The 18,940-nt window shown below is 43.3% G+C and overlaps 1 protein-coding gene across 15 annotated transcripts in view; it reads right to left on the minus strand.

The window, feature by feature from the left end:
* Nucleotides 1–18,940, minus strand: part of KCNMA1 (potassium calcium-activated channel subfamily M alpha 1) — a 775,740-nt gene that overhangs the window by 57,670 nt on the left and 699,130 nt on the right. For all 15 annotated transcript variants that reach the window (XM_088842052.1, XM_088842055.1, XM_088842056.1 and 12 more), the window contains one exon: nt 18,237–18,429. In XM_088842052.1, the coding sequence (XP_088698178.1) occupies nt 18,237–18,429 (193 nt within the window). The remainder of the gene's footprint in view (nt 1–18,236; nt 18,430–18,940) is intronic.

Raw genomic sequence — 18,940 nt, forward strand, 5'->3', positions numbered from 1 at the left:
AGCGGAGGCCTCACCTTTCTGCTTCCTAAAAGAGCTCCACTGAGGGATACCACACTGCCTGTCTATGAGGGAAAACTCCAGTGGTCACAATCAGTCTGCCCTCGTTCTTCTTCAACACTCTGGAGGCTATTGTAAGTCTCCCTAACCTTGATGGCTCACTTCCCAAAGGGGCCTTGGGTTCCACCACTATCAGCGTCCCATGCATATCCACTGATGAACAGAATCAACAGAAAATCTGGTTGATGGATACAAATGGCTAACCCTACCTTGCTAATTGCTATTTTCAGTGAGCAAATGAAAGAAAATGAAAAAGTATCAAATATTAATAGCAAAAATAGAAGAAAACAACAGAATGGGAAAGACTAGAGAAATCTCTTCAAGAAAATTAGAGATATCAAGGGACTACTTCATGCAAAGATGGGCTCAATAAAGGACAGAAGTGGTATGGGCCTAACAGAAGCAGAAGAGATTAAGAAAAGGTGACAAGAATACACAGAAGAACTATTCAAAAAAAGAGCTTAATGATCGAGATAATCATGATGGTGTGATCACTCACCTAGAGCCAGACACCCTGGAATGTGAAGTCAAGTGGGCCTTACGAAGCATCACTATGAACAAAGCTAGTGGAGGTGATGGAATTCCAAGTCCTAAAATATGATGCTGTGAAAGTGCTGCACTCATTATGCCAGCAAATTTGGAAAACTCAGCAGTGGCCACAGACTGGAAAAGGTCAGTTTTCATTCCGATCCCAAAGAAAGACAAAGTCAAAGAATACTCAAACTACTGCACAACTGCACTCATCTCACACACTAGCAAAGTAATGCTAAAAATTCTCCAAGTAAGGCTTCAACAGTACATGAACTGAGAACTTCCAGATGTTCAATCTGGGTTTAGAAAAGGCAGAGGAACCAGAGATCAAATTACCAACATCTTTTGGATCACAGAAAAAACAAAAGAGTTCCAGAAAAAGATCTACTTCTGCTTAATTGACTATGCCAAACAAAGCCTTTGACTGTATGGATCACAACAAACTGAAAAATTCTTCAAGAGATGGGAATACCAGACCACCTTACCTGCCTCCTGAGAAATCTGTATGCAGGTCAAGAAGCAACAGTTAGAACTGAACATGGAACAATGTACTGGTTCCAAATTGGGAAAGAAGTAACATCAAGGCTGTATATTGTCACGCTGCTTATTTATGTTCAGAGTACATCATGTGAAACGTTGGCCTGGAATCAAAGATTGTTGTACAAGCTAGAATCAAGATTTTTGGGAGAAATATCAATAACCTCAGATATGCAGATGATACCATCCTTATGGCAGAAAGTGAAGAACTAAAGAGCCTCTTGATGAAAGTGAAAGAGGAGAGTAAAAAAGTTGACTTAAAACTCAACATTCAAAAGACAAAGATCATGGCATACAGTCCCATCATTTCATGGCAAACAGTGGGACAAACAATGGAAATAGTGACAGACTTTATTTTGGGGAGCTCCAAAATCACTGCACATGGTGACTGCAGCCATGAAATTAAAAGACACTTGCTCCTTGGAAGAAAAGTTACGACCAATCTAGGCAGCATATTAAAAACAAGAGATATTATTTTGCCAACAGAGGTTTGTCTAGTCAAAGCTATGGTTTTTCTAGTAGTCATGTATGGATGTGAGAGTTGGAGCATAAAGAAAGCTGAGCACCGAAGAATTGATGCTTTTGAACTGTGGTGTTGGAGAAGACCCTTGAGAAGACAAATGCAGTCCCTTGGACTGCAAGTAGATCAAACTAGTCAATCCTAAAGGAAATCAATCCTGAATATTCATTGGAAGGACTGATGCTGTAGCTGAAACTCCAATACTTTGACTACCTGATGCAAAGAACTGACTCACTGGAAAAGACCTTGATGCTGGGAAAGATTGAAGGCAAGAGGAGAAGCAGATGACAAAGGATAAGATGGTTGGCTAGCATCACTGACTCAATGGACTTGAGTTTGAGCAAGCTCCAGGAGTTGGTGATGGACAGGGAAGCCTGGTGTGCTGTAGTTCATGGGGTCACAAAGAGTCTGACACAACTGAGTGACCAAACTGACTGAACTGAATAACAAAAAGGCTAAATTTGCTTGATCTCTAACTACACCTTTTATAACCATCCACTCAGGCCATGTATGGTTATGAAGGTCAGACACTGAGCAACAGCTTCCAAGTGGGCATCACTCATACTGTGGACACAATATATTTGCATATTTATTACAATGTTTTTTTTTTTCCCAGCAGAGGTAGAAAAGCATACTGTTCAAAGATAATCAGTATATTATGAGCATTTTTCAACAGATGGAAGTAAAGTATATCAAGAAAGAATTGACTTTTTCTGACTCATGTAAAGGTAACATATGGATTAGAGAAAGTCCTATATCTCATTTATATCTCAAAGAAATTTGATGAACCAGGTACATTTAGTATTCTCAATGAGAAAACTGAGGAACAGAGAGGTTAACTAATTTGTCCCGGCCTAGTAGGTAACAGAGCTGCATTCAAATCAGAGTTTTCAGTTTTAGAGCCCACACACACCATGGTTAACTTGACTGCACAATGCAATCTCTAAAGCCCTTGATGTTTTATGAAACCACTCTGCAGCCATCATCTCCTTGGATTCACACACAGTCCCTCAGGATATTTAGGTGGTGCCACTCTAACAAACCCCGTTTCTAGGATGAAGAAGTGAAATCTGAGTGCTTATCCAAAGTTAAATACCACATGACTGACTTAAGTAGGATTTAAAACTTTGTTCCTTGACCCTACACAATGGCATCATCCCTCTGACAGTCCACTTGTGATTCACCATTATTGTGTTCAGTTGCTCAATCATGTCCCACTCTTTGTGGGCCCCATGGACTGTGGCCCGCCAGGCTCCTCTCTCCATTGTATTCTCCAGGCAAGAATACTGGAGTGGATTGCCAGTGCCTTCTCCAGGGGATCATACTGACCCAGGGATCTACCCTGCATTTCTTGTTTCTCCCGCATTGGCAGGAGGATTCTTTATAACTAGCGCCACGTGGGGAGCCCTCACCATCAATAGGCAGAGCAATGAAACCCATCTGCTGGATTGCCCCTGCCTACTCCCCACCCAGGCTATAGAGCACAGTTGGCTGCCCATCAGCTGCTGAGAGGAGACAGCATCCATCTCCATGTGGCCAGGGAAGCTCCGAGAAACCATTCCAAGCTCCCTAGGGCACAAAGTAGAGATGTTTTCTGTATGTTACTGAACTTTGAGGCTTTCAATGCTACAGCCTCCTCAGGCCTTGGGCTGGTACAGTGAAATATACCTGCAGTGAGGCTAGTAAAATGTTGAGGATCAGGAGCTATTAGCATAGATTAAAAGAATTGGATGAGCTGCACTAGAGAAACTCTTGGACAAGTGTGACCCTGGCTCTTATTAACAAGTTCAACGTCTTTGACCTTTGGGACCCTTGCCCAGTGCCCAGCTAGCAAATGAACATAGAGTGGCTGAAGCCTGGAAGGAAAGGATGTAGTATTTAACAGAGGGATTGAACTGCTTTATCTCATTGGAGGGCAAGCTAAGGCTTAGCAGACTGCAAACAACAGATATGGGGATTAAATCATGTATCTACTCACTCCACCAAGCTCTACTGAGTATTTACTAGTGTGAGGTGCTATGCTAAGCATTTAAATGCCTGACAGTGGGAGGGAGAGGGGAGGTCAGTAAGACGGTAGAAAAGGCCATTCTTTGAGAGCCTATCCAAGTTAACAGTGATCTCCCCTACAATCATTTCCTTTGACACTTTGAGATCTTTAAGCCCCTCAGCTTTGTCATCAGTAGACATATAGCCAAGTGCTCTGTTGTGAATAAACTTGACTTTTCCTGCTTATATGCCTTTTCTCACTTTGCCTCAGCCCTTTCCATCTGTAGCCCCTTTACTTACAATAATCACACCTATTTTTGAATTCAACTCCACTGACTCTGGAGCATCGCAGCCTAAAGCAACTTCTGCCTTCTCAGAACACACTGTGTGGTGATGACCATGTGGAACTTAGGATATTCGGGAGAAACTCTTTACAGGAGATATGTAACAAGATGCTCGATGACTACTATACTGCTTTTCCAGTGGGGGAATAATTTCCTCTAGAACATTCCTTGAAGTATAACCACTCATACCCTTAAATATTCTGTCACTCCAAAACTAAAGTCATTTATAAGTCACTTGACTTTTTGGCAGGGCCATTTTTTTAAAAAAGGAAATAAAATTTTAGGACTTCACATGAGTTTTTGCCGATAAAAGGATGAGTAATGAAACTTCCCTGGTGGTTAAGTGGCTAAGACTATGTGCTCCCAATGCTAGGGACCTGGGTTTGATACCTGGTCAGGGAACTAGATCCCACAGGTTGTAATAAAGATCAAAGATCCCTGGTGCTGCAACTAAGAACGGGCACAGCCAAATAAATAAGCAAATAAAAAAATTTTTTTTAAAGAAAAGGATGGGTAGAGACAAAAATACACAGGATAATTGGCTAGGTTCATTTGCTAGCCTGAGGCAGACATGCTATCTTCATAGCATATGGATCTCATTCATGCCTCAGCAATTACAAAGAACTCACACCATGCATTTTGCAAGGTACTCTAGAATGTTCCAGCCCCCGTATCATTAAATATGTACATTCAAGTTGTGTCAAACAATTCATTTTACACATCTATGTCACTTCTGCCTAGAGATCCCTATAGTGTCATAATGGCACGGATCATGGAAAGAGCAGGGACTAACCTCAGGCAACTTACAAAACTAATGCTCAGGTAAAGAACTGTTGATCCTCATATGGAATCTCATCAGGGGCTTCAGTGAATCAGTGAGATGATAAGATTTCTTTTACCTTCTCTGATTATATAACCTCCCTTTCCAATGCAAAGAAATAGGAGGAAAACAATAGGAAAGACTAGAGATCTCTTTTCAAGAATATTAGAGATACCAAGGTAACTATTCATGCAAAGATGGGAACAATAAAGGACGGAAATAGTATGGACCTAACAGAAGCAAAAGATATTAAGAAGAGGTGGCAAGAATATACAGAAGAACTATTCAAAAAAAGATCTTCATGACCCAGATAACCACAATGGTGTGGTTATCTGGCTCACCTAGAGCCAGACATCCTGGAATGCGAAGTCAAATGGGCATTAGGAAGCATGACTAAGAACAAAGCTAGTGGAGGTGATGGAATTCCAGTTAAGCTATTTCAAATGCTAAAAGATGATGCTGTGAAAGTGCTGCACTCAATATGCCAGCAAATTTGCAAAACTCATCAGTGGCCACAGGACTGAAAAAGATCAATTTTCATTCCAATCCCAAAGAAAGGTAATGCCAAAGAATGCTCAAACTACCACACAATTGCACTCATCTCACACACTAGGAAAGTAATGCTCAAAATTCTCCAAGCCAGGCTTCAACAGTACATGAACCAAGAACTTCCAGATGTTCAAGCTGGGTTTAAAAAGGCAGAGGAACCAGAGATCAAATTGCCAGCATCCGTTGGATTATCAAAAAAGCAAGGGAATTCAAAAAAAACATTTACTTCTGTTTTATTGACTACGCCAAAGCCTTTGACTGTGTGGATCACAACAAACTGTGGAAAATTCTTAAAGAGACGAGAATACCAGACCATCTTACCTGCCTCCTGAGAAATCTATATGAAGGTCAAGAAGCAACAGTTAGAACTGGACATGGGACAATGGACTGGTTCCAAATTGGGATAGGAGTACATCAAGGCTGTATATTGTCACCCTACTTGTTTAACTTCTATGCAGAGTACATCATGCAAAATGCCAGCCTGCATGAAACACAAGCTGGAATCAAGATTGCTGGGAAAAATATCAATAACCTCAGATATGCAGATGATACCATCTTTATGGCAGAAAGTGAAGAACTAAACAGCCTCTTGATGAAAGTGAAAGAAGAGAGTGAAAAAGTTGGCCTAAACTCAACACTCAGAAAACTAAGATCATGGCATCCAGTCCCATCACTTTACGGCAAATAGATGGGGAAACAATGGAAACAGTGACAAACTTTATTTTGGGGAGCTCCAAAATCACTGCAGATGGTGATTGCAGCCATGCATGAACTTAAAAGATGTTTGTTCCTTGGAAGAAGAGTTATGACCAACCTCGACAGCATATTAAAAAGCAGAGTCATTACTTTGCCAACAAAAGTCCATCTAGTCAAAGCTATGGTTTTTCCAGTAGTCATGAATGGATGTGAGAGTTGGAGAGGAGAATTTTCCATGGAAAGCAGGGAATGAACAGATTACTGTAGCTCTCAGAATCTAGGATTTCAGGGTGTATGTTATGCTGAAAAGTGGCCCAGATAAATTGTCCTATAGGAGAAAAGTGTGGTTGTGTAATCAGTTCAGTTCAGTCCAGTCACTTAGGCATGTCCGACTCTTTGCAACCTCATGGACTGCAGCACGCCAGGCTTCCCTTTCCATCACCAACTCCTGGAGCCTGCTCAAATTCATGTTCATTGAGTCGGTGATGCCATCCAAGCATCTCATCCTCTGTCATCCACTTTTCCTGCCTTCAGTCTTTCCCAGCATCAGGGTCTTTTCCAATGAGCTAAAAGGCTCTGGGCAAAGTGGCTGTATTTTCCTGAGTCTCAGTTTTCTCATCTGTACAATAGAAAGAAATTACATCTGCCTGAGCAGGTATTGGGGGGATTAAATGAGATATTGCCTATGAATGTGCTTGGTACATGATTCATTCGAAGATAAAAGGGGGAAGTGTAATTTTTTTTTAAAAAGAGCATTAACTAGGCACATGAGTTTTGAGTAGCTAAGCAGCTCATGAAAGCCTGATGCTGGGACAATGAGTTCAGCCGCACCCCAACACCTCCCCACATCTGTTTTCTGTCTCTGAAGCTCAGATTTCCTCTCACTACAATTGTCCCAAGCTGTGCACTGCCTGAGTCAGGAAGCGAATTCTGCTAAGCAGGCCACTGGAAGGAATAAGTGATACTGTCCATTCTGACTTTCTCTTCCCCATTTCTACTCCCCCAGTTAGACCTCTTTTTAAGGAGGGTCTAAGAGCCTACACAGGATTCCCTGGTGGCTCAGAGGTTAAAGTGCCTGCCTGGAATGCAGGAGACCTGGGTTCGATCCCTGAGTCAGAAAGATCCCTGGAGAAGGAAATGGCAACCCACTCCAGTACTCTTGCTTGGAGAATCCCATGGAGGGAGGAGCCTGGTGGGCTACAGTCCATGGGGTCACAAAGAGTTGGAGACGACTGAGCGACTTCAAAAGCCTCCACAGGTTCGGAAAGTATCCTTCCTCCCTTGATCTCCTGTTACAGATTGTGATGGTGGTGGTTTTTCCTTGTTTCTTTCACTGTCAATCAATTGCCAGAATAGTAGATGGCAGTCTTCAGAGCATCTCTCATGTGGTGAAATATGCTGTGTAGGAAAAATTCTCCCAAGTTGAAGTCACTTAGAAAATGGCTGCAATGGCTGCTTTGCTGAAATACATGTGCCCCACTGTGCTGAGATCCATCTCATGATGTCTACATAAGAAATGGGATGGGGCAGGCCCCTTTCTGTACTTGAGACCCGCTCAGAGCCCTAAGCCAGATTTTCTTTATTGTTTAGTAAGCTCTTTTAATGAAATGTACTCCTCTTATTATAGAGGACTCAAAATAAGATCTAAATCACAAACCAATAAAAGAAAATTATTGGGCTGGGTATCTAAAGTTACTACCTAGAGGCTACTCCAGTGTGGTATTTATAAATCTCTAAACAGTTAAGTATAATTGTCTTTCTGGTTTTTGGGATGGAAGCCAACAGCCATTTCAGTTACAACTGAAGAAAAATATTTTAGCGCTGAGCTTTGTTCGTTTGGTGGGTATAAAGAGAAATGGCTTCTCCCCCACCACCAGTTCAAAATTGAGAGGGAATATTGTGGTAATGAAATGTTATATGGGAGGCTGAAAAAAAAGGCTTCTCTGGTTTCAGGGAGGGAGAATGTGTGTAGGATATGTGTATAGGTTCACTTGCAAGAGAGAGAAGTCCTGGTGTGCAGGGTGGGAGGGGTGCTTGGGCGAGGGGAGGAAGGGAGAAAACTGGAAAGGGCAGGTGTTGAGGGGTGACATGGGAGTTGAAGATGGGGGTGGTCTGTCAAATTAATGCAAAAGCCAGATGTGCAGCTGCTCACCCCAATGCAGGCCACCCCCCATCTCAGATACAAAGACAGTGCATTCTGGAAGAGCATGAAAGTTTCCACTAAGAGACCTGGTATGACCTCAATTCTGCCAAGGAGTATAGCCCTCCTTCTGGAGTAAGACTGTCTAAAACACAGAGCTCTATATCATCAAAATCAAGAAAATAACAGAGACCCATGGTTATAAAGGACCACAGAAGTCATCTCATTCAATTTCCCTGCCGTTGAAAAGATCATGCCAGGAGCCTGCCTTTGGCAAATGGTCATGTGGTGATAGGACTCTCACCATCTTTTTAGGCAGCTTATTCTGTGCTGGACATGCCTTTCTTCTGCAAGGTTAAAATCTGATTCTCCTTAATCATTAGCCATCAATCCCGGTTTTGTTCCATGGAGCAGAGGCTAAAATCACCCTTTCAGTCCGTAGCCTCATTCTCTTAACCCCTGGGCAAGTGACACATAGTCAAGCATTTCCCCATTCTGGTTGTCCCCTTGGCAGCGTTCCCTGTCTGTCAATGCCTTCCTTCAGATCTTCACAGCTCTTGACACACTCCCTCTCAGACCAGCCAGGATGAAACAATCACTGCTCCAAATAAACTGCACCTCTATCAGCAAGGTTTATCCAGCCTGTCTTGAGCAATTATTTGAAACTTAATGCTGAGTGGTCTTCATTCCATTCCATTATGTGGATTTTGTCCCATAGTTCCAGTTTGGGAAGGTCCCTTTTGAATCTGGACTCCTGTTGTCCAATATAATTTAGAGATCTTAATTCATATGATCTCCCTCATATATAAAGCAGAAGTCACATTTTCTTCTCTGGAACAGTAAAAACTATCTCAGACTTTAGGATGTACCCTGTGCCCCCAATTAATGCTGGTTCTCCAAGGACTACAGCCATACTTCCAAAGAAAAATGTCATTCCCCACTTGAGGCTCTTAACCTTTGCTGAAATTCAGACAAAGGAGAGTATATGCTTCTACATGGATATTACTTAGTGTAACTGTGCCTGAGGGTCACTGAGGGCTGGAGGAACTATGGTGTGTGTGTGTGCACACGTACAGTGTCTCAAGCTTGTGTGCCTGCTGGTGTGTTTATGTAAGTCCATTATAATTGTTTTAAACTTGTGGCTATAAGAAGGCATAAAACATAAACAAATTTATTTAGAGGAAAATAGGCAGTGGACGTTTGTTCGGAGTTTGAGACACATGCTCCTCCCTCCTCAAGGACGTTGAGAGCTCAGCTCAGTCTGTGACTCTCTGGCTTCTCTGGGTTTCCTCTGTCCTTTCTAGGATGGTCCTCAGATTTCTGTGTTTCAGCTTGCTTTCAGGATCCTCTCCCCTGAGGCTCTTCTCCACTCCTAGAACATGAGCAAGGGGGTGGATCTCTAAGTGTGACCCTCTCCTGGATTCAGGATTTCATTTCCATCCATCTTCAGGCCCACATGGATTTTTCCACTGAGTCCATGCAGAAATGAATCATAACTGAAACCCCACACAACCAACTGACCAACACTGCTTCCTCCTGTAGCCAGTCTCTCCTCTCCATAAGCTTCTTCTTATGCATGGGCCCTGGCTTCCATCACCAGGAAGGAAGCTCACATTCATTCATGGAGTCTGTTCTACCATCTCATCTCACATGAGATTCTCCTCTTCTTTTTCTGATTCAAGGTTCCTGATCTCCTCCTGGGTAACCACCGTTCCTACACAGTATCTCTGCATCCTCTTCTTTCCAGGCAAAACAATGCTTCATTCGGCTGCCAGGTCAATCTCCCTAAAGCTCAGGTCCGATCCCATCACTCTCTTGCTTTGAAATCTTCTGTAGCTCCCTAGTGCCTACTGAATTACTTATAGCTTCCTAACTCACAGACTCATAAAACATTATTTATAGCTTCTTAAGTAAAATAAAAAAGTTCCTTAATGCCCAACCCACACTTCGGCCTCATGCCTCCCTGCTCCCTGATACATACACCACGTTCCTGCCAAACTGTACTGACTGCTGTCCCTCAAACACGCCCCCCTGTACCTCTGTCCTCCTTACCGCCATTCTGCTCTCTGATGACAGCCGGTTCTATTTGTTTCCAACTACTGAAAGCCTGTGCATTTTTTTTCCAGAGTGTCTCTCAAACCCACTCTCTTTCTCTTCTTGCCCCCAGTGTTAGCCTCAGAAGGTCGTAATTCTCTCACAGGAATCAATCAGCATTCTGAAGAAGAGTTATATATTTGCTAGGAAGTTGCAAAGACCGAGAATGTGCGTTATGACTCTGACTCCTCAAGAGTGCCTGCCATGCACAGTCTGGGTACATGACAGATGTTCAACAAATGTTTGCGGGACTGGATTGACAACTTCAGGACAGATAGCATGAATCAGATGAATGCAAAGCATATAAGAGGAAGAAGGACAAGAGAGGAGCCCTAACATCAACAACCAAATTTAGCCCAGGCATGAAAATACACCCGCTCCATCTTCTTGAAGAGATCCAGACACTGGGAGAAGCATGCTGCTGGCTTGAAGGTAAGTAATGTTGCTGTTTAATAGCTATATAGTCCTAGATCTCAGCCCTGCCACCTTTCAAAAAAAAAGAAGGTCTGTCTACTGGGCAACTAATATCCTTTACTTTTCACTTGGAAACATATGACAGAAACAAGATGACAAACATAGCCAGTTGGACAGAAGACAGAGCTGATTGCCCATTGCACTCCCTCACCCCCTTTTTCCACTTAAGGATTTTCAATATTGGGAAAGCTAATGATCACCCAAAAATATACAAAAAGAAGAATGTAGACCAACAGGTCAAGACAACATGCATACATGCTTAGTTGCTCTGTTGTGTCCGACTCTTTTCGACCCCAGGGACTCTAGCCTGATAGACTCCTCTATTCATGGGGTTTTCCAGGCAGGAAGTATTGGAGTGGGTTGCCATTCTCTTCTCTAGGGGATCTTCCTCACCCAGGGTCATATCTGAGTCTCCTGTGTAAACCTGCATTGGCAGGTGGATTCTTTACCACTGAGCTACCCAGGAAGCCCTGTCAAGACAATAGAATTGTTCTAAAGAAACAAAGTGATTTAAAGGTTAGGATTTCCAGGAAAGCAGGAGGTTCAGGTTAAAATTATTACTTAGCTTCTCTAAGCCTGTTTCTTCCTTTTTACAATCAAGGTAACCTTCTTATTTCATTCATCTCCTCTGAGGACTGACCAGAGGAGTGGTTCTGGACAGTGGTTCTCAACCCTAGCTGCACCTGGGACGCATCAGGGAGCTTCAAAAACTCCTGATACACAGGATGTACAACCTTCCACCAGCTAAATCACAATTGCTAAGGGGCAACCAAGGCACTGATTTTTTTTTTTTTTAACATTTTTCAAGTGATTATAACATGCAGCCAAGACTAGAAACTGGTGCTCTGAGAAATACTTCTTGTCTTGGTTGACAAAATACCTACCACAGAATGGCAGGAAATGTTCATAAAGCATAAGCATTATTATGTTGTTATCAGGGGTGGTGGCAATGGTGGTAGTGATGGTGCTGGTGGTGACCAAGTGATCTTTGCTTTGGGCTCAGAGTCCTTGTGGAGAAGAACTGTTTTCAGGACAATACCACCATGCTCTGTTCTGGCTCTGCAAGGAACACTTCATTCTCTGAGGTCATCACATATTCTCTCTATTCAAACCTCCCACCCTTTGGCTCTCCTACTCCTTTACTTCACAATCCTGTTCTTTGACCTCACAGGGATTTGATTCTTGCTTCATTTTTGGCCTATCTGCCTACAAGCCCCCTCTAAATCCAATCATGTCCTTACACGTTTCCCATGATCTCTGCGCTGACCCTTGATTACCATCAGTTCCCTGTCCAAACTGTCCAACTCCTTAACTCCTCAAGGAAGGATAAGCTGGTTGCTTCATAAAGAAAGGAGGAGCCATCAGACAGAAGCTTCCTCCAGCTTCATCTTCCCCATTAAGCCCTCTGACTCAGAGGAACAGGAGTCATTCTTACCCTTTTAAAGGTCACCTGATCTCTCCCGCTTCTCACTGGCTTCCTCTTTATCATTTAACAACTCTGTCCTACAGCTTCAAACTCTCTCCCTCTTTGGGGCTTCACCCTAGTCTAACACAGCAACAACTATGGCATATTTTTCCCTCTTCTAAAAACAAAAAGGAATTCCTTTCTTTGAGCTCCTCTGAACTATCCCATTTCTCTCCCTATCTCCACTAGAAAGAGTAATAAAGCGTCTCCAATTCTTACCTACCATTAAGGCTTCAGCCGCCTGAATGATGGCTTCTACCAGTAACAAGCCACAGCAGCTGCTCTTGCTAATATCATCGGGAACTTCCTGAGGGTCAAATGCACTGCTGTCATTTTTAGGCCCTTGTCTACTTGACTTTTCTGCAGTATCTGACAGTGCTAATCACTGTTTCCTTTCAAGTCAGTTCAGCCCAGCAAATTCTTGTGGCATGCCAACGCTGTGTCAGGTCCTGTGCTTAGAGAAACTGGAGACATGAAGAAGAGCAAGATAAGGAAGACTCCTTGTTTCTCAGAGAGCCCAGAGTCTACTCAAGAAAACATGCATAGTGACAAACAATAAGGACACTAGATGGTGGCTCTGGAATTTATTCAACTTTCTTCTCATTTACCTTCATACCACCTACCCCTGTTCCCCTAAATCTTTGTCCTCAGCCCTCTCACTGGGTTCTCTTCCTCTGTTTGTCCCTTCAATGATGATTTTTCCCAAGGTTCCATATTGACCCCTTTTCTCTTAATTGCCCTCTTGTCTCCCTGAGAAACATCCATCCTCAAGGCCTATACATTGTCTATCACCAATGACCCCCAAGTCTATAATTTCAAACCTAACTTTATCCTTATAACCATATGTTCTTATTTCTTGCTGGATATTATCCAGAAAATTTCAACACAAATGAACCAAGACAAAATTTTTACCTTCTCTCCCAAGCCTGTTTCTTCTTCTGGGTCCTTTGCTTAATCACTTTTACATTTACTCAGTGGCCAACCTTGAAATGCACTCCCAATTCCTCACCCTTGCTCATCCACACTTCCTTCCCATCAACCAGTCTTCAACAGCTGTTTTCTCTATTTCAGATCTATCTCAATTTCTGTCATCTTCACGAGTAACATCACTAACCTGTCCTGTCAGACCTCATCCGATCCCTTCTAGTCCACTGAAGTAGTCTTCTCAGGTAGCTCATGCCACCATCTCTTTCCATCTCTAAACCATAGTCATATTTTTGCTATCATCTTTTCAAAAGATAGATTTAATCATCATATTCATATAAATCCAAACGCTTAGCAAGGCAATAAGCCTATGCTCTAGATCTGCACTGTTCAATATGGTACTCATTTGTGTTCTGGGTGCTATCGTGCCTGACACATAGTGGCCACTCATTTTTTCCTCTTTCTTTCCCGTAAAACTTGCTCTTACTAGAAGGTTAAGCAGGAAGAAATTATAGATGCTCATTTCATAACTAGATATAAATGCATAATAGCAAAAAGAACTACCACATAATCTAGCAATTTCATTCCTAGGTATACATCCAAAAAAAAAAACCCAAAAACACTAATTCAAAAAAATGCATGAATTCCACCTGTTCATAGCAGCATTATTTGCAATAGTCAAGATATGGAAGCAACCTAAGCATTCACCAAAAGATGAGTGGATAGAGAAGATGTGGCCTACACACACACACACACATGAATATTAGTCATTAAAAAAATATTTAATTCTGCCATTTGCAACAGCATGGACTGACCTAGAAGGTATCATGCTTAGTGAAATAAGTCAAAGACAAAAATAGTATGTTATCACTTACATGTGGAATATAAAAAATAAAACATGTGAATGTATATAACAAAACAGAAACAGAGATATAGAGAACAAACTAGTGGTTATCAATCAAGAGAGGGAAGAGAACAGGATAAGACAGGAATAAGGTATTAACAGACACAAACTACTATGCATAAAATAAATAAGCTATAAGGCTACATTGTGCAGCACAAGGAATAAAGCCAATATTTTATAATAACTTTAAATGGTGCATAATCTATAAAAATATTGAATCACTATGTTGTACACCTGAAACTAATATAACATTGTAAATCAACTCTACTTTAACAGCAAGAAACACATAATGGGAAACTCAATCGCATGATTCTTCCTTTCAGGGTCTGACTCAAGCAGCTCTCTGAGAAAAGACCCTTCCTCCCTCTGCTCACCCTCCACTGCAAGATCGGACTCAGTTCCTATCTTTTAGAACCGCAGGGAGAGAGTCTGGCAAGAGCCACTGTTGTACCAGCTGATTTAAATTGAAATGTTTTCCCCAGATAAATGCGTGCTAAATAATACACCAGCTCTCCAGCCAAAGGGAAGTGACAGGCGCTCTGTAAATAAAGGCACTTAGTTGCTGGTAAAGAGCTGTAAAGTGGTTCTGAACTGATGTTTGCTGACCAGCAAGAAGCGGCTTCACCTGCTTTATATAATTGTCACTGCAGTCTTGCCTGCTGTATATTAAAACTGCATCTCATAGACCCAACTGTCACATTGGATATACCGTCCAGCATGGAGTATGCCACCTCTCTCTGTAATTGTTTCTGACAACCAGCCATCACATTTCAGATCTTTTCAGAAAGTATCTGGTCCAGAATCCCTACGCTGGGCCAGTCCTGACACCATGTGGGCTAGAACAGTGACACCAAAAGGGAATGTGAAAAGGGAAGAGGAAAAAGAGCTTTTGTGAGTCTAGGAGAGCAAACAACACGCACTGTCAAGTGTCTGGACACAAATCCCAGGGAAGACTCTGCCTCCTCAATGCTAAGACACATCTTGTTTCAGTTCACGTTAGAACAACTTGCCGTAAGGCTGCATGGATACTGTGGCCCCAGAGGACACACATCTGTCCCGGGTCCACAGTTCTGACCTGCTATATTCTGGAGAGATGGAAATATAGCTCTCAAGGTAAAACAAAGGAATGGATCTCATAAGGACTACAAAAGAGTGATGAAAGTCGCGGGTGGCGATCAACCTCAATCGCTCAGTTGTGTCCAGCTCTCTCTGACCCTCATGGACTGTAGCCCACCAGGCTCCCCTGTCCATGGGATTTCCCAGGCAAGAATACCGGAATGGGTTGCCATTTTTTCCTCCAGGGGATCTTTCTGACCCAGGGTAATTCCAATCCACTTTGAGTTTGGTCATGACAAATGCCCAGATGAAAGGTAACAAAAGTATCTGAGAGCAGGGGGCATTCTAGTCAGTCACCAGGGCCTCAAGGAGGGGGAGCAGTTGGAATCTTAGTTTGTCCATCTGATCCCATGGACTGGGATGAACCCAAGAAGTGGGCTGTACAGTGAGCAACCAGAGGTGAATTTACAACACTCACCCATCAGGGAGGAGTGACTTCCTACGTCGATAGCCACCACAGGGCCACCACTATTCTAACAGGGGAGTGTTAGAAGATCAAGAACAAGAGAAAAGCAGGTAGAAAAAGAAAGCAAGGGGGAATACGGACTCAGTGAGGCTACAGCTTCAACAGTCCTTCATTAAGAGTTGAATTAAATGCTTGCTGGTTACTGGGGGATGTACACTCCACTCCAGTGCCAACCAGGAGTCTCTGAAGACTACCACCAGCCACAGAGCACATCCTCTGCCTCTTCTGGGGTGTGTGTGTGTTTGTGTGTGTGTGTTTACACAAAAGAAGAGCTCCGCTTTATTGCAGGAAAAAAAAGAGTTCCCTTATTCTTCCTTCTCTCCTTCCAAGATCTACTTTTCTAGCTTATTGCTGTGATAAAAACTGTAAAGAAGGCTTTTGAAAATTGAGTGAGTATCTGAAGAGGAGAGGGGAAACATTTTTTTAAAACCAGTTTGGCCATTAAATAGGATCTGAGAGTCCGGGAAAAGGTTTAAGAGAGCTGGAAGGAACACCAATGTCAGATGTATATGTGACTATACTATATGTCAAGATTCTAAACTACGACCTTGAAAATCATGATTACTGTATGGGAGGAAACTGGCATGCTGGGGAAAGGGAGTCTTTTCCTGCCCACCTGCCCCCCAATTTGATTCCTTCTCCACCTGAAGGGAGCACTTCCCCTGCTTCTACTTTTTTCCATTCCCTCTGCTAGTTCCTGCCAGGAGAAGAGGGGCATCTAATAGGGTTGGGTAGAGTGTCCACTGGACCCCATGCTGCTAATGTGAACATTTATTGTGCCTTAAAGTAGTGCACACAGTCACCTGGGGATGCTGTTAGGATGCAGATTCTGACCATGACAGTCTGCATTTCTGCATGGTCCCTGTGTGATGCTGGGGTATGGGTGGGAAGACACACAGTGAAGATCAACTCCTTAAAGGCAGAAACCAAAACCTAGCTTGCCTCCTCCTTCTCCAAGAAGACCAGCTCACTGTTTCCTCTCATCCTATGTCATCTCAGCTCCCTGAGCAGGCCATGCAGGAGGCAGGAAAGAGTTTAGGCTCTTTGTTAGGGCCTTGGCACATTGCTCTGTCCAGCAGGCATGACTGAGCAAAGGGAGACCAAGATTTAAATTGAGGGGCAAGACAAAGGAGGGTGGAGGGGAGAGGCCAAAACCAAGACACAGGCTGTATCAACCAGGGTATGTCAAGAATAGAAGCCACTCTGCCACAGGTAAGATGAAAATTAGAGGCTGACGCTGCCTTGAGAAGGGCTGGAGGAACAAAGTCAAAGAGGTCACCATTATCCATTTCACTTGCAACACCAAGGGGGGAGTTCTCCTGAACTTCACCAGAACCTCAGGACCCTCAGGGAAACTCGCACCCCAGTCTCCATTTCAAGTAGCAAATCAATGGTTGCCAAAGTTTCCACTGAGAGTGGCTTTGAACCTTGCATCTGTTCAAGGTCTGGCTATAATTGCCTCCCAAGAATTAAGGCTTCTTTTTCTCTTCTACCATCTAGATAGGCCCTAGAGTCCTCTCTCATTGGTAGACTCCAGCCCAGAACCATGCAGGTAAAGGGATTCTAGGAACTATTGCTCCTGGCTTCACTGTGATGTTGAGAAGACCTCAGAAGGAGGTTGTGGTGATGCTGAGTTGACAAAAGTTAATGTGGCACATAGGCCTAGGCTGCAGGATGGAGCTTTATCATATCACTAAGATGGGGCTTCGCAGCCCAATGGCTATAGTTCTCATGGGCCATGCATCCTCTACCTTTACTCTTGGGGTGATGGCATTCAGGTCCCCATTGGGCACCCAGTGCCACCCATCCAGCAGACCATGTGTGACAATGATTTTCCAGCTCATGGCAAACCCACACAGAGGTGTTACTTGGCAGAAAATACTTCCCATCCTATCCTGTCAAGGCCATGATGAGTGAGGTTGTTTGTTGCAGGGTTTCAGCAGTGCGGCTTCTCTGAGACTCCTAGACAACATCTTTACTTGTTACCATCTGCCCAGGATCCCAGAGCAAATGACAAGAAAGACTGGGGCAGAGCAGAGATGGCAGATGTGTCATTTAAAGCCACCGTGCCTCCTACAGAGAACGCTTCCTGGGCTGACAAGTGTCACCTCTTGCTAAATGACTTTGAGTGTCCATATAGTCCTCACTCTCCAGAGACCACCATCCCCTGATCAGCCTATAACAATGCAAAGCTTAACACCCCCATGCAGCTATAACAATGGCAAAGCTTAACCCAGGTCAATGGCAAAAATATGTGTCAGGTAGAAACACTGGGAACTGTTTGGCCAGCATTGTTTTAGTGCTCTGACATTTAGCTGGCGACCTTGGTCATGAAGCCACTGTTTGGGAAGGCTGAGGGGGTGGTGTTTTAAAAGCTGGATTATTCTCGGGAAGGCAGTCTATTGTGAGTGTGGGTGTTCAGGTCTCAAGCCCGCTTCCTGGGCTGGCAAGAAGAGGCAGGAGATGCCCCTTTGAAAGCTGTGGCAGCCACGGCAGGTTTCACTACCAGGCAGGCTGATGTGAGCCTCTTTGAATTACTGAGTGAAGGATATCCCTCTTGCCATCCCCTGTCCCCTGTAGGCACAGCAGAGAAGTATTACAGGCTGTCCTTACCTTGGGAATTAGCCTGCAAGACCCCGATGCTGTCATCAAACTGCATAGATTTGATGTTGAGTGACGCCAAGATGCATTCCTTGTCCTGCAGCGAAGTATCATCAATATTATTCTGATTGGCTGACAGGATAACGCACATGTCACAGAGGTTGATGTTGACGGCCCTTAAATCAGCCCGACTTAATGGCGTACCCTTTGGCATAGAGGAAAGAGAGAGAGAAAAAAAAAAGGAGAAGCAAAAATGAGACTGAGGGACGAGAGGGAAAGAGGGGGAAAAATAAAAACAAATTAAAGATTGAGCCGGAGCTCTGGGAAATTATTTAACAAGTATCTTTTTTATGCCTTGACATTAAGCTGGCCTAACTACATTCAAGGGAATAGGAGCTGTGTGCTAATCTAAAGGGTAGTTGGTGCTGATGGCAGCATTTTAGGCTTGCTCTCAATACTCAATCAAGCTATTACTAACTAACGAGGGAGAGGAATAATGCCAGGGTTCTACATCTTCTTCCTGCCTGGAAATTGTCTTGATTTAAGTAACTGTCCTGTGGCAACCTCTGGCTTTCAAAATGTAACAAAGGGGTGGATTTCAAATGCCTGTTTATTTAATAGCAAGTCACTTCTGTCTCAAGCAAAAAGACAGCAGCTCCAACTAGAATTTCCAAGGCAGCCAAGGGGAAACAGCCAGGGAGCATGGTGTGATGAGG

Source organism: Moschus berezovskii, chromosome 12 (assembly GCF_049115385.1).
Source record: "Moschus berezovskii isolate FMDL1 chromosome 12, NW_MosBer_1.0, whole genome shotgun sequence".
Lineage (NCBI taxonomy): Eukaryota > Metazoa > Chordata > Mammalia > Artiodactyla > Moschidae > Moschus > Moschus berezovskii.